Source organism: Pseudozyma flocculosa, assembly GCF_000417875.1.
Source record: "Pseudozyma flocculosa PF-1 unplaced genomic scaffold scaffold00006, whole genome shotgun sequence".
NCBI lineage: Eukaryota > Fungi > Basidiomycota > Ustilaginomycetes > Ustilaginales > Ustilaginaceae > Pseudozyma > Pseudozyma flocculosa.
The window spans coordinates 269,189-293,032 of record NW_006920874.1 but is presented as its reverse complement, the minus strand read 5'-3'; the positions used below and the strand labels follow the sequence as shown (position 1 = coordinate 293,032).

The 23,844-nt window shown below is 62.1% G+C and overlaps 6 protein-coding genes across 6 annotated transcripts; 2 read left to right on the top strand and 4 right to left on the bottom strand.

Moving 5' to 3' along the window:
* Window positions 1–1,714: 1,714 nt before the first annotated feature.
* On the bottom strand, window positions 1,715–3,964 carry PFL1_02227 (uncharacterized protein; the record flags this gene model as incomplete). Its single annotated transcript, XM_007879740.1, has 4 exons — window positions 1,715–2,665; window positions 2,742–2,821; window positions 2,969–3,344; window positions 3,458–3,964. The coding sequence occupies 4 exons, from the start codon at window positions 3,962–3,964 to the stop codon at window positions 1,715–1,717; spliced, it is 1,914 nt and encodes a 637-aa protein (XP_007877931.1).
* Window positions 3,965–5,270: 1,306 nt separating this feature from the next.
* Window positions 5,271–8,046, top strand: PFL1_02226 (uncharacterized protein; the record flags this gene model as incomplete). Its single annotated transcript, XM_007879739.1, has 2 exons — window positions 5,271–7,887; window positions 7,997–8,046. The coding sequence occupies 2 exons, from the start codon at window positions 5,271–5,273 to the stop codon at window positions 8,044–8,046; spliced, it is 2,667 nt and encodes an 888-aa protein (XP_007877930.1).
* Window positions 8,047–8,676: 630 nt separating this feature from the next.
* On the bottom strand, window positions 8,677–13,021 carry PFL1_02225 (uncharacterized protein; the record flags this gene model as incomplete). Its single annotated transcript, XM_007879738.1, has 9 exons — window positions 8,677–8,723; window positions 8,855–9,032; window positions 9,133–9,219; window positions 9,327–9,457; window positions 9,549–9,618; window positions 9,707–9,901; window positions 9,995–10,101; window positions 10,186–10,461; window positions 10,555–13,021. The coding sequence occupies 9 exons, from the start codon at window positions 13,019–13,021 to the stop codon at window positions 8,677–8,679; spliced, it is 3,558 nt and encodes a 1,185-aa protein (XP_007877929.1).
* An 844-nt stretch (window positions 13,022–13,865) lies between these two features.
* Window positions 13,866–15,225, bottom strand: PFL1_02224 (uncharacterized protein; the record flags this gene model as incomplete). Its single annotated transcript, XM_007879737.1, has 2 exons — window positions 13,866–14,858; window positions 14,971–15,225. 2 exons carry the CDS (start codon window positions 15,223–15,225, stop codon window positions 13,866–13,868), a joined length of 1,248 nt encoding a protein of 415 aa, XP_007877928.1.
* Window positions 15,226–15,847: 622 nt separating this feature from the next.
* PFL1_02223 (uncharacterized protein) lies at window positions 15,848–18,623 on the top strand (the record flags this gene model as incomplete). Its single annotated transcript, XM_007879736.1, has 5 exons — window positions 15,848–17,132; window positions 17,222–18,049; window positions 18,140–18,318; window positions 18,426–18,485; window positions 18,567–18,623. 5 exons carry the CDS (start codon window positions 15,848–15,850, stop codon window positions 18,621–18,623), a joined length of 2,409 nt encoding a protein of 802 aa, XP_007877927.1.
* A 334-nt stretch (window positions 18,624–18,957) lies between these two features.
* Window positions 18,958–19,833, bottom strand: PFL1_02222 (uncharacterized protein; the record flags this gene model as incomplete). The annotated part of the gene is made up of 1 exon (XM_007879735.1): window positions 18,958–19,833. The coding sequence occupies one exon, from the start codon at window positions 19,831–19,833 to the stop codon at window positions 18,958–18,960; it is 876 nt and encodes a 291-aa protein (XP_007877926.1).
* Between the last annotated feature and the right edge of the window lie 4,011 nt (window positions 19,834–23,844).

Below are 23,844 nucleotides of genomic sequence, written 5' to 3'. Positions count from 1 at the left end.
GAGAGGGAGAGAAGAGAGAGAGAGGGAGGGAGAGGGATAGAGGTCGACTCGCACCCACGCCGCACCGCCTCTCTGCTGGGTGGGCGGCCGGGCCTGAAGCGCTGGAGCTTGAATTGCTGAGCCAAAAAGTGCACAGCGGACGCATGCCGGGTCACACACGAGACCAGCACGAGAGGCCGGCCTGTCTGTGGCAGATGCACCCACGCGTGGGCCCCCGAGCCTAGGCTGGGCCGGGCTACCCCTTGACCGCCTTGCAGGCCCAGGCGTAACAGAAGAGTGTACAGCGCGCTAGCCTGCTTTCCCGCGTCGGTCTCCCCGTCGCCAGCCAGGCCCGTCCACCATCCACATGCATCACGCTCCAGCCCAGCCCGCTACCCATACCGGCCTGGGCCTGTTGCAGCTGAGCAGACCGTCGGATAACTCCATCAAGCCAGAGTAGTCTTCTTCAATCTCTCTGCTACACGCCTGCGCTGCCCGCGTCGTGGATGGCGCCGCACTGACCCGGCCAGGGCTCAGCACAAAGGACGAGTGGGCAGAGGGTTGGTCGAGCCGCTGATCCCTCCCAGTGTCGCACTAGACACCGCCCCAATTCCACCTTCGCCGAGCCGAGCCTGGCCGGTGGGCGGCTTTCACACCCAGCCCGAGCCCAAACGCCAAGCGACTCGATAGAACAGCTTGCTTACCCTCCTCGACCGGGCCTCTGCCGGGCCGGCCTCACCCTCATATCCCTTCTAACCGACGCCACATCACACGGCACAACGCCAACAGAGGGCGTGCCTCTCGGGCCCTTTGTGGATGTGCCGTATGAGTGCGTACAAGTGCGGAGGTGTGAGGCGGGCATCTTCGATGGCGCGTTGTGGGTCCACCGTCCCCGTCACGCAGGCTGCGCTTGCGACCTCCTTAATTTCCTGTTTTGGCCACCCGGACTGCTCCCGGCCCCCCTCTCTCGCTGCTCGCCCCTCGAAGAGTTTGCCCAGCTGGGTTCCTGGTGCCAAGGGATTAGCATGCATGTTTGCTTCTCCGCCTCGCCGTTTGTGCTGCATGTGCCGAGACGATCCCGCCCCCACGCACCGGCCCCTATCTGATATGTATATACATTCATCGAGGTGCTAGGCCAGGTTCACCATCCATACGCTGCTCGACATCATCATGGTTGCCGCAGTTGTCGGAACCGTTGCCGCCGCCAAAGCGTAGGATGGGCATGTTACTTGTCAGGTGCCGCTCGCTCTATTTGTTTGCACGGCCGGCTGGTACGAACCTCGTTGGACCGCCGGCCATGTCAGCCGCCCAACCGCAGGCCGCGAAAAGATAGAACCCCCGACACGACCAGGCGTCACACGGCCTGGATGGTCGACATGGTGGATTCAGCCTCTCTTCTGTATCTGAGTTGGGCGGTGCACTTCCGAGTGAATGTCTTCACTCTCCCGCGCACTCGACACCGCCGATGCTTCTCGCCGTCGTCGGCCTGGCAATCGTGCGACATCGGGGTCGCCCCCCGAGACAGGGCGAGGCGCGTCGGCCAGCCGCGGGTGCCCTCGAACGATGAAAACGGGGCCACCGACATCAGAGGGACAGGCACGCGCTGCTATAAGGGCTGCGCGCAGAGGTCTCAGTCCGGTAGGGTTGATACAATGTGCTTATCATCTGCCACCAGATATACTGTACGTACGTACCCGCCTGGAGCGCCTCCTGATCTGGCGGGCGACTGCCCCGGCTAGCCGCGGCGGTAGGCGTGCTCCAGGAGCTCGAGGTACTTGCACAGCTCCTCGTCTTGGTACCGCCGTCCGATGAGCTGCAAACCGATGGGCGCTCCGTCAAACACGCCTCGATGCGCCTCGTACTCCTCGCGGTTCTCCCGGTCGAACTCGCCAAGATCGCTGCGCCACGCATCGTAGCGCCACGCTTCAGCGCCTTGTCCAGGCTGGGCTGCGGCGCTCTCTGAAGCCTCGTACTCGCGATCTTTTGCGCTATCGGCCACCAGTCCGCTCGGAAACGCGATGCCGGGATAGTCGACCAGGTTGAAGGCGCTAGTGTAGCCCCAGTACTTGATCTTGCCAGGCCGGGGGGCTACGCTGCCCATCACGGGACACAGCAGGCAGTCGAGCCCGAGCTGGTTCCAGAGGCGCAGCGATTCCTTGCGCAGCGCCTCGCGCTCTCGCACCATGGCCCAGACCTCGGTCGCCGACATCTCGTCCCTCTTGCGCGTCGAATCTCCGGCGGCATCGGCGGCCAGGTCATTCTGGGCCGCGCGGACAAAGTCTGGCTGGAGGATGAACTGAGTCAAGGGCAACAGCGGCTCCCCCGTGGCCTTTGCAAGCAAGTGGAACAGCTTGCCCGAGTCCATGAAGTAGAGAGAACGGATCAGATCCCACGACCTCCGATGTAGTGTGCCCGGCTTGTAGAGCTTCAGCTCGAATCGGGTCGGCATGCGAGCTTGCGCAGATGCGCTCTGGAGCCGGCTGAGCCAGGTCGTCATTGCCCGACGTACGGGCGCAGTCGGCCTAACCACGCCGTCCTCGAGCATCACGCCGACGACGATGGTGCGAGGAGGCGCATCTGCGGAAGGCTCGAGAAGCCCGTCGACCCTTCTCCACGGTATGGGGAAGAGATTGTGCTCCTGCGCCCAGGGCCGAGTCCTCTCGTTGAGGACGCGACATGAAGAGTTCTACATCCCTGAGCGAGAGCGCCATGGGGCCAAGCGAGGACGTGACTCCTTCGTTTCCTGGCATGGTGGAGCGCACACCGTTGTAGGGCAGCCTCAGCGTGGTCGGACGCAAGCCGTAGAGGTTGCAGACGCCCGAGGGCTGGCGTACGGAGCCACCTGTTGAATGTCAAATGAAAGTACGAGAGTCGAGGGGGGAGGGGAAGGCAGGGCACAAAGCAGTGACGCGATCGGTCAGGGATCGAGCAAAGTCAAGGGCTCGCAACACGACTAACCCGCTCAAAAGTGCACGAGGGGTGTGCTCACCGATATCAGAGCCGACGCCAAGAGCGGTGCCACCGCCGGCGACTAGAGCGCTCTCGCCGCCGCTGGAACCTCCGGGACTGAGGGCGAGGTTCCAAGGGTTGAGGGTCTGGCCGTAGAGGTTGGATCGGGTGTCGAGGTGCATGACTCCCTGCGGCATGGCCGTCTTTGCCAGGATCACGACGTCGGCGTCGAGGAGGAGCGATACGAGGTGGGAGTCGGCGGGCGGATCGTTGATGAAGCCGCCCTGGGTGGCGGCGAGATAGGCGACCTGCTCCTGGGTCAAGTTGGACCTTACCAGGGGATGGGCGGTGGGGTCCGGGAGCACGTCGAAGACGAAGCCACGCTGACTGCCTTTGCCGGCGTAATGGAGGTGGCCCTGTGCAAGACGGTCAGCGGCGTTGTGGGTCGAGGAAGGTCGGAAGCAGAAGGTGAGCGACGAGGGATCGATTTCTTGGGTTGGCCTGCTGGTGGCATCTGTGACAGACTGACCTTGATGCTGATGGGCAGGCCAAAGCAGGCGCCTAGCTGGTCGAGTCGCCCGAGACGGTCCAGCTCGGCCCTCTTTGCGTCGAGTAGGCGAGCTCGATGCAGAGCGAGGTCGTGGAAGAAGTGAGAGAGGCATCCGGTGGCCTGGTGTACGACGGCTGCGCGCGCGAGAAAGGAGCGGGTGACGTCCTCGACCTTGACGGCACCGCTCTTCATGAGGCCGACTAGCGATGTCGCGTCCTTGCCGTCTAGCAAGTCGGGCGGCGAGAGGTGTAGCGTGGGCGCCTCGAGGATGGCAGCGGTGTGCGGGTGAGAGAGGAGAGAGCGAAGAGAGGGTCCACGCTGGCTGCGCGCAGAGGGCGGTTCGAGGTCCTGGTTGGCGCGTAGCCGCCATTGCTGAAGCGCCGGGTCGGACGAGATGAGGTGTTCGGGGATGGCGAGGGTGGTCTGATGGAGGTCGGCGATGGCGCGCCAGTCGGCGCAGCCGTGGTAGTCTGGTTGCACGGACATGGTGAGCCCGTGCGGTGGCGCAGTCGAGGCGAAACAGCAGGCTAGACAGACAGGGACGGAAAAGGTCGATGCGAGCGAGGAGCCAAGGAGCGATAGAAGAGGCAAGCGGCCCGGAGAAGGAGGGGGAGAGAATCAGAATGGCCAACAGCAGAAGCCAGGGCCAAGAGAGAAGAGTGAGCGAGCCAGGCGCGGTCGACCTGGCCAACGAGCGCGAGCCCTGACGAGCCGGTGACTGACGAGGCAGCGTAGCAAGTTAAGCCAGACCAGGCCAGGCCAAGTAGGCCAAGTGCGTGGTGCTCTGTCGTCGAGCTGCATCTGACATAGCTTGCTTGCTTGCTTGCTGCTTGCTTGTGGCCTGGCGGTGCACGGTCCAGGCTAGGGCCCCCGCACCTAGTACTAGAGTTCTGTCTGCACGGACGGTGCGCTCACGCTGCAGCAGGCCAGGCTGGGCACAAGTACGTGCAGCTAGGGCGCCAGCGCCCGCCGGGCAACGCGCCAGGCAGGCCCAGGCCTGGCCGGCAGGCCGCAAGGGTCCATCCTGCAAGGCAGCCTTAAGCTTCAGGGTCCAAGAAGCGGGCAAGCGGGCAGGCGGGCAGGCCGGGGTCGCTGGCCAGGAACGGACGCGTACGTACGTGCGTGTACCACAGGCTGTCCGCTGCTCACAACCAAGCAGCAGCGGCGGCTTACCAGCCAGGCTGGTGGCTCTACTGCTGAGTGATGCTGCTGCCCATCAACGAGCGAACAGCAAAAGCACGTACGCACACTAGACAACGCACTTACGCACTTACAGCCGCCAGACCATAGCATACCGATCATGCGCTGGCTTGGCCGGCGGCTGCCTGTCTTTGCTTGCAAGCTGGACGTGGTGTCATCGTTCGCCACCATCCGGCCGCCTGCCAGGCCACGGCAATCCAAGGTACGCGTGCGCACTGGACCATGCATAATAATGCTGCCGCGGGTGCTGAGTCACTTCTCGCATCGCCATCACTACTACGCACGGTACACTCGTACTAGCTAGCTACGAACTGTAATACTCTAGCTAGTCCTCTAGCTGGCCTGACGCGCGGGCTGCACAGACCTACCTACATCTAGGCGGTCCCATATAAACCCCCCTCTCTCTGACCCGGGTCGCTTCACTCCCTCGCCCTCTTCCTTCTCTCCCTCACCTTGCTTCCCCCTTCAATCGGCTGCATCCTCTTGCTGGCCAGCTGTACCACCGTACCCGCTCTCGTTGATCCCTTTTGTCATCACACGACCTGCCCTTGGCTCGACCCTCGACCATCCGCCCACGCACTCGCTCGCCCCCATGACGGCCCCACCCGACTACGGCTTGATGGCCTCGGGCCTCGATTTTGACAAGAGCCTCTCTCAGCTCAAGGTTGATCTCGCGCTGCCCTCGCCGGCAGACGCCCACGCCACCGCCTACGACCTCGACTCAATCGCCGCCTTTCAAAAGGCCGCAAACTACCTCGCTCTCGCCCAAATCTACCTCCTCAACAACGCCCTCGCCCAGCAGCCCCTCGACTACCAGCGCGACGTCAAAAAGCGCCTCCTCGGCCACTGGGGCACCTGCCCGGGGCTCATCTTCGCCTACACCCACATCACCGCCCTCATCTCGCGCAGCCAGGCCCCCCAACCCGCCGCCGGCACCGCCGCCACGCACGACAACGACGGCGACGCCGATCGCAGGCGCTTCCTCTTCGTGACAGGCCCCGGTCACGGAGCTCCCGCCATCCTTTCCACCCTCTACCTCGAAGGATCCATCTCGCGCTTCTACCCAGACGAGAGCCTCACCCACCAGGGCCTGGAGCGCTTTGTCAAAAACTTCAGCTGGCCCAACACCGTTCGCCCCAGCCACGTAACCGCCACCACCCCGGGCGCCATCCACGAAGGCGGAGAGCTCGGCTACGCCCTCGCCGTCGCATACGGCAGTGTGCAGGACCTGCCCGACCTCATCACGGTCGCCGTCATCGGTGATGGAGAGGCAGAGACTGGACCCACCGCCGCCGCGTGGCACGCCCACAAGTTCATCGATCCGGCAGAGTCTGGCGCGGTCTTGCCCATCCTCCACCTCAACCGCTTCAAGATCTCGGAGAAGACCATCTTTGGCAGCATGGACGAGGCCGAGCTGGTCACCCTCTTCTCCGGCTACGGCTACCAGGTCCGCGTTGTCGACTACTACCGCCACCTCGGCAACGAGCACACCCAGCCCGGCGATGAACGCGCCCGCTCCGTCGACATCGACATGGCGGTCAGTATCGACTGGGCCTATGCCGAGATTCGCAAGATCCAGGCTGCCGCCAGGAACGGCGAGCCCATCCGCAAGCCTCGCTGGCCGATGATTATCCTCTCGACTCCCAAAGGCTGGGGCTGCCCGCAGACCGTCGACGGCTCCAAGGTCGAGGGCAGCTTCCGCAGCCATCAGATCCCCATCAAGGTCCAGCCCGAGGGAAACGACGAGCACCTGCAGCTCCTCCAGGACTGGCTCCTGTCGTACTCGCCGAGCAAGTGGTTCACCACCAACGGCCAGGGCGGCCTGTCCATCGACCCGCTCGTCACGCGAATTCTGCCCAGGGACGACCGTCTAAAGATGGGCCAGCTCGACGAGATCTACACCCGATCGGCGGGCCTCGACGACGTCGGCACCGCCGCCTTCATGGCCAAGGCGGGCAAGGACGAGTCGAGCGGCAAGATGTCGCAGGCCTCGGCGATGGTCGCTTGCGGCGACTACCTCGCGGCCCTGATGCCACAGAACAAGAGCAACCTGCGCATCTTCAGCCCGGACGAGCTCGCCTCGAACCATCTCGACGCCACGCTTAAGACCGACGAGTTCAAGGAGCGTAACTTCCAGGCCGACGCAGACGCCCTGCTCACCGCCGAAGACAGGAGGAGCGGAAAGAGGAGTGGCAGGGTCGTCGAGATGCTGAGCGAGCACACGCTCCAGGGCTTCTCCCAAGGCTATGCGCTGACCGGTCGCATCCCGCTCTTCCCAAGCTACGAGAGCTTCCTCGGAATCGTCGCCACCATGATCGAGCAGTACGCCAAGTTCCTCAAGGTCAGCAAGGAGACCGACTTTCGCGCGCCCGTGCCGTCGATCACCTACATCGAGACCTCGACTCTGTGGCGACAGGAGCACAACGGCTACTCGCACCAGAACCCGGGCCTCATCAACACGGTGCTCAACCTGCCCCACAACGTGGCTCGCGTCTATCTTCCGCCCGACGCCAATTGTGCCCTGTCGACGCTGAGCCACTGCCTCAACAGCCGCGAGTACGTCAACCTCATCGTTGGCTCAAAGCACGAGACGCCCGTCTACCTGTCCGCCGACGAAGCCAATGCCCACTGCAAGGCGGGCGCGTCCGTCTGGCCGGCCTATTCGACCGACGCCGGAGAGGATCCCGACATCGTCCTCGTCGGCATCGGTACCGAGCCGACGGCCGAGGTGATCGCCGCGTCTCGGCTGCTCCGCGAAGACCCCAAGTCTGCGCTGCGCGTGCGTGTCGTCAACGTGACCGACCTCATGATCCTCGCGGAGGCCTCGATCCACCCTCATGCCCTCACCGATGACGACTTCGAAAGACTCTTCACCAAGGACCGACCACTGGTGATCTCGTTTCACGGCTACACCTCGGCCATAAAGGGCCTCCTCTCGGACCGCCTCTCATCCCTGACCGGTCGTCGCCCGACCGCGTACCTCGGCTACGTCGAGGAAGGCACCACCACCACGCCCTGGAGCATGCTCCGTCTCAATCACATTGACCGCTTCACGGTCGCCTGCCGCGCGCTCGAGCTGGTCGCCCACGAGGCTGAACAGGCCAAGGCACGTGGAGCAGAGCCGAGGGCGCACATCGACGAGCTCATCCGCAGCGGACGCCTCGAGGACCGCGGAAAGGCGTTCCAGCAGACTCGCACGCAGTTCACGGGTGAGTGGCCTGCACCCGACGCTTGCTTGGTTAGCTCCTTTCGAAAAGCCTTGCTGCTTTAGCTGATGCGACTCATTACCACCCGCGCCCGTCTCCCGCACTGCTGCAGAGTACGTCGAGAAGCATGGTCAGGATCCCCAAGAGGTCAGCCAGCCGTAGGACACTGGAGCAGCGGGCTCACCAGTCGACGTGCGTCTTGGACAGGCTCGTGGCCGCAAGGCGCTTGAGCGAACCGGGAGAGCAGGAGCCGGACGGAGGAATCGAGAAAACGTCCGCGTCTACAGAAGCAGCCGAGTGCCCTATGATACCACCTCGAGCTTGGCAGCGGAGTCCTTCGTAGTTGTAGCAAGCCAGGCAAACGTGACACGAATTTGCGCATCTTTTATCGGATGCAGACGAAACCTGTCGCCGTGGGCCGGCCGATTGCGTGGCCTCCATCCGCCACAGATCCAGCCGCGCGGATGCGAAACAAGGACAGCAGAGTCGGAGGCGAACTTGCCGTCGAGACACAGACGCTCGCACTGCCACGCTTGCATGCGGCGACAATCTCTGGCTATGAGATTGCAAGGGTCGGCGATGCGACAGATGTGCCTCTCGTTCGGGGTCGTGCAGCAGCGTGATTGAACGAGGCTGGGGGCTCAACTCGGTGGCCGTTGCGTCAATGGACTGCGCTCGGTTCGCGCCAAGGAGCTTTCGAGGAAGGATGATTCGGCCGTGCCGCCGAGCTGAGGACCGCAAGGGTCAGGTCAGGCAGGCGGCAGATGGCCCTGCTGCCCATGTCTGATGCGTTCACTGATTGCCGTTGGTCCTGAGCGCCTTGGTGGCATACTTGCGAACTGATGGCCGGATGGGTCAAGGGCCCAAACGAGGTGCAAGTGCAAGTCAGCCCTCGCCGCGCCTCCTGAGTGGGTGCTGGACCGTCGCCTGGATGAGAACGACGTGAAACCCGCTGCTGCCTTGGACTCACGCCCTATTGGCTTGGACGCCCAGTCCCCGTTGTTGACGACGAGAATCTTCATCTTCTCGTGGTAGCGAAGGTCGGTGAGCAGCTTTGGCGTGATGAGGAAGTACTGCGAGGCCGAATCCTTGCATGTGACGTCGACCATGTGGTTGTGCACGCTCCTCTCGGCCCGTTGGTCCATCCCCTTCGCCGTGGCAAACACATTAGGGGCGGGAAAGATGGGGTCAGGCAGCGCGTTCGGCAGGGTAAAAGTGTTGGGTGGAGGTCGTTCTGCGTCGACGCACCTGGTTGATCTCGTCGACGAGCGAGAAGGGGCTCCTTGACAGCTCCGTGAGCGACATGAGGTACATGATGGTGGACAGCGAACGCTCCTGCCGCCGAGGCATTTACAACCAGGGCGGATCGACGCGTTAGCTGAGGACACAATCACACTCGAGGCAGTTGCCGGAGCTGCCTGTGCAGAAAGAAGCCAACTCACGCCGCCGGATTGCTGCTGACCGGTGAGCACTTGCAGTGAGGCCTCGTCCCGGAACTTGACGAGGATCTCGATACCCCAGTCCTCGAACTTTTCGGCCTCCTTGATGCGCACTTCACCTGCGCAGCCGATGCCTGTGGTGTGATTGGAAGAGCAGCGAGTTGCGAGACCGCTTGTCAGCAAGAAGAGGCGACACCCGACGCCCTGCACACGCCTGAGACTCACTGTCGAAAGCCGCCGAGAACTTCTCGCTGATCCGCGACACAAGCTCAGCCAGCGCCGGCTGCCACTTCGACTGCAACAAAGAAACGGCGGGGTTGAGGAAGCCGCCGGTGACCTTTAGCGGGTGAAAGCCGGTCACGCGAGGGACGGCAGAGACACACCTTTGTCAACTCGAGCCTGCGCTGAAGCGCAGCCTTGTCGCTCTCTGCCTTTGCAATCTTGTTGTCGAGCGCGGCAATCTCCTTCTTGCGCTCGTCGAACTGCTCCTTGACGCCCGGGCGGATGCCTTGAGCGTTCTCGTAGGCCGCCTGCTGTCGCGACAGATTGGCTTGCAGATCTTCGAGACTGTCTTCGATCTGGAAACCGGCACGAGCAACATCGCACATGGCATGGGCCGTTAGTGAGAGGAGGTGGCGCCATGGGTGCTCGGACGCCGACGAAGCACTCACCTCGTCATCCAGTTCCGGCACGAATCCTTGGTCGTTGTTCGCAAGCGCGTGTGACTCTTCGGCGATGCGCTTATAGTGCGTCACGGCGATCTGCAGCCTTCGCGAGGCTGTGCAGTGCGGCCGAAATGGACCGTAGCTTCCTCAGTCTGCTGAATCGCTCGTGTCGATCGCAGGCGTCCTGGAAAACTCACCCTCCTCCTTTTCGCTGACGAGCTCGCCGAGAGCGGTGCGGTGGTCTTCGACGAGGCTTTCGACATGACGCAGGTTGGCCGCCAGTTGCAGTTTCTCGAGGCTCCGGACGTCCAGCCCCGCCTGCAGCTTGATCATCCGCAGCGCGGCGGCCTTCAGCTTCTGTGCCACCTGAGCGCGCAGGTGGACGAGCTTCTTTCTCCTTTGAAGGCAACTGAGGCGTTTGGCCTCGACGCTCGGCGCCTGCTCTTCGTTTGCAAGCCGCTTCTTCTTTTGCTCTGTTGCATGCACACAGCCGCCACCAGCGTCTGTGGGTCAGCTGCGGGGATCGAGCACCGCAGCAGGGTCCATGACGGCCTCACGCGACTCACCAATTACAACCTTGACCTTCTCCCAGTTGCTTCTGACGCTCTCCTTGTCGCGCTTCTCGCTCTGGAGCTCTGCCTTGCGTTGAGCAAGGTCGTCCCTTTCCGCTCTGAGTGAGGCTTCGCTCTGGATCAACGGAGCCATTTGTGCCTCCTGCTCGGCGATTTTCTGCTGGATGGTGCGAATCTGGCCGTCGAGCTGATTCTTCAGCCTGTCGTTGATGGATCCCGCGAGGTTGCGCGCTGGCGTCACGAAGCGCGATGCCGTCTGTGCCGCCTTGTTGCCGTAGGCCGAGTACGTGACGGTGAAAGTCGTGCTGCCGATGACGAAGCGTCGGAAGAGGCGCGAGCCCTCCACGCGCTCGATGTCGACCCTGGACTCGTCCCGGGCGACCGGGATGGTGTGCAGATGCGCCGTGTTGCAGAGGTGGGTGAGGACATCCCTGGGTCCATCGATGAGCTCGAGCACGTACTTGTCGAGGCCGAGGGCACAGAGCTGGTCGGGGCTCGCTGGCGGTCGGAATTTCGAGAGTTCCATGTTTTCGACTTCGGCCACCGTGACCCGCATCCTTCGCTTGTCGATCACCTCTCGGGTGAAGAGGTCGTAGTCGGCGCGTGTCTGGCAGACGAACGTCTTCATCAGGGGCCAGTTGAGGCACGATTCGACCGCGTTGGCGTACGCCGGATCCTTGACGTTGATCTCGAGGAGGACGGGCTCGTAGACCGGCTGCTGAAACATGGCCTGGTTTTCGCGCAACCACATGACGGCCGTATGGGCTGCGGGATCGGCTCGTCGCAGTGTCTCGAGCCGCTGGGCCTTGACGTCTGCGAGGGATTCGAGCCTCGCCTTGAGCTCGTCGCGTGAACGTGCCAAGTTGTTGCTCTCCATCAAGATGTGGTTCTTGAGAGCTGCGACCCTGTAGAGCTCGTCCTGCGCCTGTCGGTCTTCTTGATCGATCGACCTCAGCTGCTTCTTGATCTCGGAGAGGTCGACCTCGGGCGGCCCTGCACGGATCGACTCCTCTCGCTCTGCGATTTCCGCCTTGAGGTCTCTGATGTTCTTCTTGCGTTGCTCTTCCAGGGTCTTCAGGCTTTGCATCTCACCGTGGAGAGCATCGAGCTCGCCGATGCGGCGGTCGATCTCCCTGCCCAGCTGGGTGATGGACTTTTCTTCGCCGTGCATGGCCTCGCGCTGCCCTCGGATCCAGCCGTCCGCCTGCCTGATCTCGGCCTTGAGCTCGTCCTTTTGCGCCTTCATCGGCGCGCCGGCCTCTTCTGCCGCCCTCAGGCGCGCCTTGACCTCGGACTTTGCTTCTTTGAGCGCCTCGAGTTCGGCGCGCGCCGCGTCGTGCCTGACCTGCAGGATCTTGCACTTGAGCTGGAAGATGGTCATCTCCATCTTTTCCCTCTCTTCGAATCGGCGCACGTCCCTCTCGAGCGCCTCGTTGCGTTCCTTGAGGTTGTCGCGCTGCTTGAGGTCTTGCTCGAGCGCGGCCTCCCTCGCCGCAAGGACCTTGCCGAGCTCCTCGAGCTTGGTGTGCCACCTGAAGAGGTTAGCGTCGCCGGCTGTCTTCTCTGTCTCGACGAGGACCTCTTGCGAGCTCATACGTGCAAAGGCGGCCACCTTGTCCTGCGGAAGGAAGGAACACAGGTTGGAGATGTCGATCTCGAACTCGCCGACACGCTCCGTGACCTCTCGCTTCGACGACTTGCGACCGTTGAGGAACCAATCGCTGGTGTTGTCGGTCTTGACGAGCGTGCGGCGGATGACGATGTTGGCCTGGCCGGGCAGTCCCTGCAGCTCGAGCTCGATCCAACCCTCCTGGCAATCGCTCTTGACAAAGTCTGCCAGGTCCTTTTGGCGGGACAGGACCGAGGTGGACCATCCGAGGCCCAAGGCGATGCCGGAGGAGATGGTGCTCTTGCCCGTCCCGTTTGGGCCGATGATCATGTTGAGGTGTGGACCGGGTCGGAACTCGACAAAGTCGAACGTGACAAACTGGTACAGCGCCACCCTGCGGATCGAGCCGGGCAGGTAGCCGTCGGCGGACCTCTGAGCGAGCGGGACGATGCGAGAGCCGGGCTGCGCATTACCAGAGGGGCTGGGTGGTGGGCTCTGCTGATCTGCCTCGGACACCTCGACGTGATGCCTCGGGCGCGTTCGCGTGGCCTGCTCGTCGTCGTCGTCGTCTGCAGCATCATCGTCTTCGTCGTCCACGGCAGCTTCTGCAGCAGCGTTGCGGCGCGAAGAGGGGAGCGATGAGTCGCGAGGTCGCTTACGGCCACTCTTTTGTCCAGGGACGGCCGATGCCTGTGAGAGGTGCTCGGCCTTCATGGAAAGCTGCGTCGGAGACGAGAGGGCGGCGCTTGTGCTGGAGAGAGAGTTTGAAGGTTGGGTGGCCCGGAGAGAGGTCGATGGAAGCGGCTGCGTCATGTTGGATGTGTTTGCACCGGCAGCCGGCGGGCTGAGCATGCCCGAAAGAGTCGAGGGAGCAGCTCCTGGTCGATCGAGCTTCGGGCGGGTAGTGGGGTTGCAGGTCAAGCTCGGAGGTGTGATGAGCCGAGTTTGATGGGAGCAGCTGAGTCAAAAGGAACGGGAAGTGTTCGAGCCGCGATCGCTCTTAGGCGTGTAGCAGCTTCGGCCGCTGGGTGACCATAGGGAAAGAAGGGGGAATGCAGGGAGGAAGGGTGGTTGGCGTGGCGGAGGTGCGCTAGCAGACAGGATGTGACTCTGAAGAAGGGCACTGCTGAGCCGTGGCGGCGAGCGGCTCGGTTATGAAGACGGAGTGGACAAGCTGAACGGAGAGGGTCGATTCAGGAGGAGCCACGCACGAGATGGTGGAAGAGGTGAGCGAGGGAAAGGGGAAGACGTAGGCCAGACCAGGCAAGGCGATGCTGCGCTGAAAGAAGCAAGAAGGTGCATGCACGCACCACGACGAGCGAGCTGAGCCCTCAGTCCGGCAGGCCTGGCCTGGCCTGGCCGGGCCTCGTCTGGCCTGCCAGCCTGCTTGTGCGTCTGGCTGCCTCTGCCCGGGCGCCAGCTTTCTTTGCGCCTGGACCCTGGAGAAGAAGAGGCGCGCGCGGGCGCAACGCGTTCAGTGGCCTGGCAGGCAGGCCAGCACAGGAGTGGCCACTCCTGTGCTGCTGGCCTGCCTGGCCAGAGGACTCTTCTGCTGGACATGATATCCGCGCGTCTCCTTCGCGGGGTCAGCGCACCACAACCTCGTGACTGACCCTCACTACTGCCTGTCCCTCGTTTCACATGGGCGAACCGACCGTGTTCTGCACGGCCTTGCCATTGATTGCCCTTCGTTCTCTCACAGAAACCGACTCGACCCGCTTCCGAACCGGCTTCCCAAGGCAGCAGCGTCCTGTACCAGCCGTCCTCGACTCTTTTCGTCCATCAGTTTGCCGCCTACGCTGAGCGCCGCGTCCCTGTCCCACATGACGGGCGCCGTCGTACCTGACGCCTTCTTCCGATCCGACGAGGTGCGCCCTTCTCTATCCTTGTCGCGCCGATCGCGCGTTCGTTCCTTTTCCTTTTCCTTGCCGCGACGCCGCCGTCGCTTCTCCGATTCATCGTTGCTGTCTTCTGCATCGTCCCTAAAGCGGCGATCACTCAGCTCGTATCGGTCCGAGCGACGCTCGCGACGCTCTCGATGGCGCTCGTCACGCTCGTAGCCGTCTTTCCGATCCCGGGACGACGACGGCCGAGCTCGTTCGCGAGAAGAGTCGCGTTCCTTCTCGCGCTTTCTGCGAGACGGGGGCGAGCGCGACCGCGATCGACGGCGGCTCGACCTGTGCTTCCTCCGACTATCCTTGCCACCTTCCTCGCCAGACCCCTTAGCATCTCCTGGCGAACGTCTTCGAGCCTCACCGTCCGTCTCCTTGTCCTTGAGCTCGCGCCTCCTCTGTTGCTTGTGCAAATCAAGCAGGGAAGCGGATCGACTCGAGTCCCGGTCCAATTGGGCCTGAATCGTGGCATCTCGCCGCTGCTGGATGAGCCGCTGTAGCTCCTCGTTCTCGTCGGTTGGGGCGGCGCCCGCACGGGCTCGTTTGCCGCTGACCTCATCCTGAAGTCTTTGTACGCGTTGCTCGGGCGTCTCGTTCCACAAGGTGGCGTCCGAAGCCCCATCCGCGGCGTACTGGCCCCTTGTCTTTTGCACGCGAGGTGCACTTTGAGCGAATCCGCGTGACTTGAGCCGGGTTGGGTCGGCGGCGATTGCGGACAGCGATGATGTGGCTGTGGGTGCGACGAGCATCCAGTCAGGCCGGGAGGTAGCCGCCTTTTCCCGAGCCAGCTTGACCTCCTGATGGTTGTCGAATGAAATCGGCGGTTTGCAGGAGGAGTCAAAAAGGGCCGCCCAGGTCCACATCGATCAGGAAGGCGAGGTGTGTTGCAATCTCGACTGACTGACTTACCTCGGCGGCACGATTGCGCCTCTGCTCGCGCTCGATAAAGTCGCGTGCGGCGGCGCTGAGATGATCCTCGTCCGTGTATTGCGAATCAGGCGGGGGCGCCGGACCAATATGGGCTTCTTCGTCTTGGTCGTCTTCGGTGTCCGAGCCGCTGTTGTACCGGCTGTCAGAAGCGTGCCTGTGGAAGCCGGGAGGCAGGCTGGGGCCAACGACCCTGTCGCGCGGTGTTCTCTGTGGGCGGGCGTGAGAATTCATCATAGGTCTGTCAAAGCTCCTACTGCCTCGATGTGAGCGTCCGTGAGGCAGCAAGTCGCAGGGTGCCGCGGGCAAATGGCGGAAGCAGTGGGCGACTGGTTGAGCCTGTGTTGAGGAGAGGGGCAGCTGTGGCGATTTGTACGGCGGAGAGAAGGATGACAAAAGCTGCGCAAAGTCGAGTGTGAGGAGATGAGCCTGTCAGAGGGGAAAGGGAGAGAAGGGTGCGCGGAGAGAGAGAGAGTGAGAGAGAGAGAGAGAGAGAGAGAGAGAGGAAGCGGAGCGCAGAAAGGCGAGTCCGACGAGCCGGCCGGCAGCCAGGCTGATTTGCCTCCACAACGAGGCGCCACCCGCGCTGGCACGATTCCCGAATGCCGGGAAACGATGACAAGACTCCGGATGCCTTCCTGGTGGATTCCAGCTGCGACCACAGACCCCGTCCCCACTGCCCACCACCACCAACCTCTTGTTCTCCTCCCTGCCTCTCGATTTCTGGTCGATTTTTGCTCTCAAAGGCCCATCACAGTGCTATCCTCGTTGATCGCCACTCGCAGCGGAGCGCAAAACACACCGACATCACGTCCGTCTCCTGGCTACGCCAAGACCCTTCTGCCACTCCCGCTTCGGCATGTCGCAGAATCCGCCCCCATTGCCCCCGGGGTGGACGCAGCACACCGCTCCCACGGGCCATGCCTACTTCTACCATGCCCAGTCTGGTACCTCTACATACACCCACCCGGCCCTTGCACAGGCCGTCCCTCTCCGCGAGGCCCCTGCAATACGCCAGGACGGCCAGCTTCCCAAGCCTCGCAAGGAGAAACCTCGACGCAAGGATCCCATACCCGGTGCTGAAGGCTGGCTGCGCGTGATCACCAACCTCGACAACGTCTTCTACTTTCACACCGAGTCTAGACGCTCGCTATGGACCGTGCCGGACGAAATCAAGGAGCAGGTGGCCGCAATGCAGCGGGCAGAAACCGACGCACCTGCGGCCGCTGATCCACCTGCTCCGGAGGCTCGTAGCCCCACGCAGATGGATACCCAGTCGGTCGGTGGTTCAGCATCAGGCACAGATGCTAAGCGTAAAGCAGAAGAGGGCGTGCCTCTGACCACCTTTGAAGCTCCCGCCGGTGCCAAACGCGCTCGTGTCGACTCTGCAAGCGAGGTGGACGTCGCCGAGTCTCTGGACGGACAGAGCGAAGGTGACGCGGATGACGAGGGCGACGAAGCATGGCAAAGGGCCATGGCCGCCGAGATGGCCGCCGAGGCTGAGCTGCTCGAGGACCCACATCCGCCGCCGCAGGCTTCGCCTCCCGCCGAGCCTCCGGCAGCCGGCCCGGACAGCGCGACAGCTCAGGGCTCTGGGGCGGACTCGGCATCTTCAGCGCCGTCGCAGCGGCCCAACCACGGCCCCTTTATCCCACCACCGTCAATCGAGCTCTCACAAGACGAGGCCAAGGCGCTTTTCATGCGCATGCTCACTTCGCTCAATGACACTCCCAACGAGGTCAATCCGATGGCGCCGTGGGACAAGGAACTTCCAAAGTTTGTGCATCAGCCGGCCTATTCTATCTTGCCACAGCTCAGGGATCGTCAGGACGCCTTCAACGAGTGGTGCAAGCTAAGGATCCGCGAGAAACGTGCGGTCAAGGTGGCCGGCAATAAAGCAGCCTCTTCCAACGCCGCAGCAACACCCGAGGCTATGTCAGACGGGCGCGCCTCGGAAAGCTCTCTCGGATCTCACGCGCTCGAACAGTATCGTCAGCTGCTCGAATCGGAGGTCAAGTCGACCCGGACGAGGTTCGACGACTTTCGCAAGGCCTGGAGGAAGGATCGAAGGTTCTTCGAGTTTGGTCGGGATGATCGAGAGAGGGAGAGGGCCTTCAAATCCTGGCTGCAGGAGTTAGGCGAACGTGAGTACAACCAGGTAGGATCGGGCAGGGATCAGGCCGTAGGCATCGAACGCATGCTGACGAGTGTCGCTGCTTCGGACGTTTTGCAGGCAAGCGCAAAGCCGCACTCGCCGCCGAAGCCGACTTTCTCGACCTTCTTTCCTCAAAGCTATCCACCTCTCTCGCCGCCGACCTAAAGACGGCCGTCCGAAGCAACAATGGCAACGAAACGGAGGCCGTCGCGGCTCTCTGGCGCGATGCCAAGAGGACACCAGACCTGGACACCGACTCCCGCTACGATGCCGTCGGGAGTTCCACGCGCCGTGCTGAACTGTTCGCCGAATGGCTCAAAGGCCGTCGCCGCGCTGCCGGCGAGCCGCATGACGAGGCTAGAGGATCGTTGAAAGTACAAGACAAGCAGCAGTCAAAGCAAGAAAGCACGCGACAGGCTCTCCGTGAGAGGGAGAACAAGGTCAGGAGGGAAAGGGCTGCCGTCGAGGCTCGCAACCGGGCCGCGTACGGTGCTGCCACTCGGGGCGACAGCCACCTGCAGTTCCAGCAGCTCCTCCTCGATGCGATCCGAGATGCGACCGATGAGCCTCTGTCTTCCCCATCTATCCAGGGAAAGCTTTCCGGCGATCCACGATTCGAGGCTCCCGGCCTGTCGCGCCGCGACAAGGATGGCTTGTACCAAGAGCACCTTCAGCGGCTCCGACGGAAGCGCCGCGCCGCCCTGAGGGATGTCTTCAAGACGCATGCCCCGGAACTGGACGCCGAACGGGACGACGTGCTGGCGAGGGTCAAGGAGGACGTACGCATGGGCGGTGCATCTCTGAGCACCTTTCTCGGCGATGAGGCTGCCCTAGCCGACGAGTACGGCAAGTGGATCAAGGATCGCGAGGCGACGGCCCGCCAAGATTTCTTTGACATGCTCAAAGGTGCGACGACCTTTTGGCTTCTTTGACGTCCCCTGCAGAGGCCGGTTCTGACCATGTCCTCTTCTTTGTCTCCCCCCCATCGGTATGCAGAGTCCGCCTTCGTGGAGTTCTGGGGACGCATGCGTAAAGAGGCTCTGGCAAAGTCCACTGACGACAACGTCGGACATGGTCGCGGCGACGACATCAATGACGAAGGCGAGGAAGAAGAAGCGACCCTGATCGACATGGCGAGAAAGGTGGATCTGAACGAAATTGAGGCAGTCCTGCGGGTGAGTAGCCAGAGGTGCCACTCTCACGCCCGCCGGTCAGGCGTCGTCATGTCGCCAAGGCTGACCAGAAAAGTAATGCTTTTCGCGTCCTCGATGTGCGTCGATAGAACGATCAAAGGTACAGAATGTGGAGGCACCTTCCGCACAAGAGGGAAGAATGGATCCGGGTGAGCAAGCTACATGCTTCCGGAGTCGTTGCGCGGCCCATGCTGATCTGTCCCGGATGACACGGTCCCTCTGCCGCGCAGGAACATCTGGCCGCACTTGCCAGGCCGAAGAGGAGCGTCTATGAACGCGACGACTGATCCACCTCGTGGCGCCCTGCTTGCTCCGGTCGCCACGTGCGAGTAGGCCGAGAAGGTCGACAAGTGCACCCGAGGCAGGGATGCGCAGCATTGGGAGGGGCGCTGGGCCGGGAGCCGAGGACGAGGATGAGGACGAGGCTTCCAGAGCTATTGCGCTACTTGGATCTGTGTCGAAGATGCGCTTTATCCCCCAGTTTTCGGTCTCACCGCGCGGAATCAGTCCCTTCATTTTGGGCCCCGCTTATCGCCACTAGGCTCAGGCGACACTAGGCATAGCGGTTGCGGTGCGACGTCGGCCCGGCACCTCGACGGTTCGTGGACGGGACATCGTGGCTCAGAACTGCTTCTTCTTGCTTCCGGCCGCCAAGGCGGCTCGATCCGGGGCCAGGAAGCCCAGTAGGCCGACGCCTCCAAAGAGGAGCAGGTACACGCCGGTGCTGGCCAATAGAGCGCCGGTCCAGCCAATGGCTCGAACGTTGCCTTGGGCCCAGTCCTCTGCCCTGCTGCTGAGCTGAGCGAAGGCCTTTGAGAGCTCATCGGCCCGGCCGGCGCTGACGCCGAGCCTATTGGCGAGCGACTCGAGCGAGTCGAGGTGCAGCGTGTCGAGAAGCGACTGGGACGACGCCGACGAGGGGCTGCGAGAGAAGAGCGAGTCGAGCAACTTGGGGCTTCCAGAAGGGTTTGATGCGGATGTGAGGCCGAGCGACTTTACGGCCTCGGAGGCGAGCTGCTGGACGCCCCGGGAGGCTGAGTTGAGGTTGGACCCGGCAGTCGTGGCTGCCTGGGTGAGTCGGGTGCTCAGCGAGCTGCCCGGAGGGGCTGGTGCACCGAGGGGCGAGAGGGTGAGGAGGAGCGAGAGGAATCCGGCGATGATGCAGAGCGTCAGGGCAGGGATGGCAGAGCGGAGGTGGACATCCTCTTTCCATCGGAGGTAGTCGGGAGCATGGCCGCGTGCCGGGAGCAAGATGACATGGGCAAAGATGAGGAGCGTCGCCGCCAGCAGAGACAGAGCAATGACAGCGATGCGCGCCTCCCAATTCGTACGGATGCCAAGCGACAAGGCGTCGGTGAGGTGGGCAGGCACCTGGAAGTACCAGGTGAGGACGGAGCCAATGACGATGTACTTGAGCTGCTTGCGCAGGTTGACGAGCGACTTGGCCGAGGTGTACTCCTCAACCGTCGTCGCTGTGGCGGGTGCCTGGCTGGACATGGTGCGTTGTGCAAAGGATTCGCGCGGGGAATCTGGGCTGCGGTGGTGCGGGTGGTGGGGGGGAACAAGCAAGACTGTGGAGTGGATGGGTCGGTCAAGTCGACGTCAGGAGCTTGCGTGAAAAAGGCGTCTGCGTGTGTGTGTGTGGAGCACGTTCGGGCCCGTGCTGGCCAGACGTGGTGACTGCACGGCCTGGCCTGGCCTGGCCTCATGCCTGGCCGAAAGAGGGCGCACTCGGTCAAGGCTTGGCCCGGCCCATCACCCGCGGCTCCAACCTGCCCCGCCTGCCCCTGCCCTCGACTTCCTGCGAGCGAAGGCCTCCTGCATCGCGCATCGCCGTCCGTACACCTCGGCTTCCCCACGCACCACCATCACCACCACCCAGCACCAGGCCAGGAAAATCGCCATGCCCTACGCAGCTGCTCACCTCTCCGACCAAGCTCCGCCGCCTCCCAATCATCTTGAAAACGACCAAGACGGCGACAACAGAATCATCACCGAACATGGCGCTCATCAACCATGCTACCCCACCGCCGGCTGCATCGCGTGCAGTCGTACATAGACCAAACGCTCGACCTGCCTCGGCGCTATTGCTGCCCGAATCGTCTCTTCCCGACACTGGTCTTCTGCCCAGTACAAGACTGTGTGCAAGCGACATCGCTGCCAATCGCTCGTCGTGCTTCTGACCTCCGCCTCGCCTGCCCGCCTTGCTTCGGCTTTTCTCGCCGTTCCTAGGTGGGCTTGCGTGCTCCTGCTGCCGCCATCGCTGGACCGTGACCTCTGTGATACTTGGGCCTATCCTAGACTGTATGCGCGTAGATTTCATACGTTTGTCTGTGCATAGTGGCCCTCCAGTGGGCTGACGTAGGACTCCTACGGCCCAGAATCCGCAGCTCGCCGCCCCCTCCAATGGCGTGGACAGCAGGTTCACGCACGGGCCCTGGCGTAGGTGACTTCCGATTTCCGAAATCACGAGTCTCAGCTGCGCAGGTGGTTTTTGCCCGTAGGCTGACCTACGGCCAGAAATCGGGGGATCGGAGGCATAGCTAGCAGCAGGATCTGGTCAAAAAAAATCGCACTTGTATAACGATTTGAAAATCCAGCTGCAGCCAGCTTGTGCAATTTCTCAGATCGCAGCAGGCATGCGATCAGCTGCAATCTGAGATCCTGAATTTTTTCTGCCTGCGATCTGAAATCCACTCATAGTGGCCAGGATTTTAGATCGCACTTGTATAACGACTCTCAAATCCTGGATCGCACAGCCTGTGCGATAAGAAAAATCGGGAATTACTTTTGCTGCTAGCTATGAATTTTCAGACCGTAGGTAGGCTAGTCTAGCTACAATCTGAAAATTTGTAGGTAGTATACGGCCTGAAAATCCGCACGCCTTCATAGCTAGAGGCAGGCTTTTGGCCTACAATTTTGGAAATTGTATGTCTCGTACGATATGGCAGTGCTGTAGGAGATCGTTTATCCCCTACGACACCGGGTGCCGTAGGAGGACCTACGGCACTTTTGGCCGTAGGCATCCTACGGCCTGCTAACCGTAGGTCTACCCCCGAACCCACAGCCACATGTATCTACGGGCATTGTATTGCAAAATCTGAATACTAATATGTGGCAGCGTGGCGACAGCATTGGTGAGTGGCAGGGCGAGCAGGCAGGAAGGTAGGCGGCAGCAGGCAGCAGGGCGGCGGCAGAGCGGCAGAGCGGCAGCGCGGCAGCAGGCAACAGCGGCAGAGCATTGTCAGCAGCCAAGTAAGGCGGTGAGGGAGGAGCAGGCAAAAGGGAGACAGGAGCGAAGGAGTCAGCAACGGCGTGCAAGGGAGCGGCAGACAAGGAGCGGTGGTGGCAACTCACTTGTCACAACCGGGCTGTCAAGCGGAAGGCGGAAAGAAGGCTGTCAATGGTCAAAATCGACGGAGACTTTGGAGAGGCCTCCTCTGACGTCTCCGACGATTGATGGCAGCGGAGCGGAAGTAGCAGCGGAGCGGAATCAGTGGCAAGGCAGCTGGGCTGGCAGCAGACTCACTGGCGGCTGTGCTTGGCTGGCGGCTGCGCTTGGCTGGCGGCTGGCCGGCTCGGATGGCGGTTGGCTGGCTGGCTGGCTTGGGTGGCAGCTGGCGGCTGGCGGCTGGCTGGCGGGTGGGTGGCTGGCGAGTGGTGGCGGCTGCTGTCGGGTGGTGGTGGTAGGAGGGCAGGAGAGACGGGTGGGTGGTGGATGGATTTTGCAAAGGGCCGGTGGCAAAAGGGCCAGCGCGCGCGCAGGGCCTCCTGAGCTGACGTAAGGAGGAAGGGCCATTTTCTGCGCAGGGTAGGGTGGTTGGCCCAGGCCGTGCAAGACCCTACGGCTGGGAATGCCGTGGCTGCCCCTCAGAAAATGGCCGTGGGTGGCCCTAGGGCCAAAATTGCCGCAGATGCCCCTCAAAAAACGGCCGCAGGCAGCCCTACGGCCCAAAATTATCGTAGGAGATCGCCGATTTTGGCCGTAGGGCTGCCTACGGTCAATTCTAGCGTAGATGTCCCCCGATCTCCCGATTTCAGGCCGTAGGCTGGCGTACGGCCAAAAACCACCTGTCCTTTGACGCTAGCTATGCTTATCTGGCACAAATTGTTTGCATAGAAAGATTTCCTACGATCTTAAAATCGTAGATAGGGTGCATTTACCTATGATCTGAAAAATTGTAGGTTGACTCTGCTGCTAGCTATGATAGGCCCTCTACAGTTTGGGGCCAGAGGCAGCCCTACGGCCAAGAATGCCGTATGTGTCCATGAAAAATTGGCCATAATATACAATTTTTCAAATTGTAGGTAGGCATAGCCAGTCTAAAATCATAGCTAGCAGCAGGGCCTACCTACGATTTTTCAGATCGTAGGTAGGTGTAGCCAATATACAATTTCCAGATTCATAGCTAGCAGCAGGACCAACCTATGATCTGGCAGATCGTAGGTAAGTGTAGCCTGTCTACAATTTTTGGATCGTAGGGGATCCTTCTACACAAACTATTCATGGATCCGGACAGACCGTGTGGATTTGTAGATCGTACACAGGCCACAATTTTCAGATCGTAGCTAGGCCGGTCTACCTACGCTATTCACATTGTAGCCAGACAGCGGTCAGAATGGAAGCTACGATCAATTAATTGCTATCTACAATACTAGAAGCAACGATACGATTGCGCCTGTGCAGTGAGGAAGCGTACAACAGCATGCAGATGGGGCAGGCGGCAGAAAGGAGGTGGAAAGAGGCAAACGGAAGAAAAGGGGTCAGCAGTAGGCGCAGGTATTGCCAGCAATAGGGTGGCGTCGTCAACTCACCAAGATCATGCAGGACGGGGATGGATGTCCCAGGGCGCAACGGCTGCAGGGTGGCGATGGGTGGCAGTCGCAGCAGCGGTTGAAGAGGAGCGCATCAGCAATCAGTGCGGCATATGCGGCGTATTTGACTCACCTGACAATGTCCTGATGGCTTGACGGCGGGTGTGGAGGCGGAGTGTGCTGCTTGTCACCGGCGTCGTGTGCAAGGTGCGAGCAAGTTGGCGTCGATGGTGGCGGCGGATCAGCATTGATGGTGGCGGCAAGTCGGCGTTGGCGGTGGCGGTGGCGGCAAGCCGACAATGGTGGTGACATCGGCCGACAAAGGTGGTGGCATCGGTGCAGAGCGCGAGCGTGATGTTGGCGACATTGATGCAGGTTGGTGGCGTGGACAGCAGCCTGGTGGCGGCGGCGGGCGAAGGTCCGATGGCGGGCGAGGGTCGATGGCAGGCAAAGGGCCGATGGTAGTGGTCGGGAGGGAAGGAGCGACGGTGGAGCGGGCAAGACTATATACCAAGGCACGCAGGCAGGCAAGGCCACGCTGGCGGGCAAGGCTCAGCTGGCAGGCGGGCGGTCAGCTGGCGGGCAGGCAGTCAGGCAGGCTGCCTGCCTGCGTGAGCACACACGCACGCAGCCTGGCGGCGTGGCCTGGCCTCCATTTTTTTGGCGTGCGCGCAAGCTTAGTCAGCCGCGCCA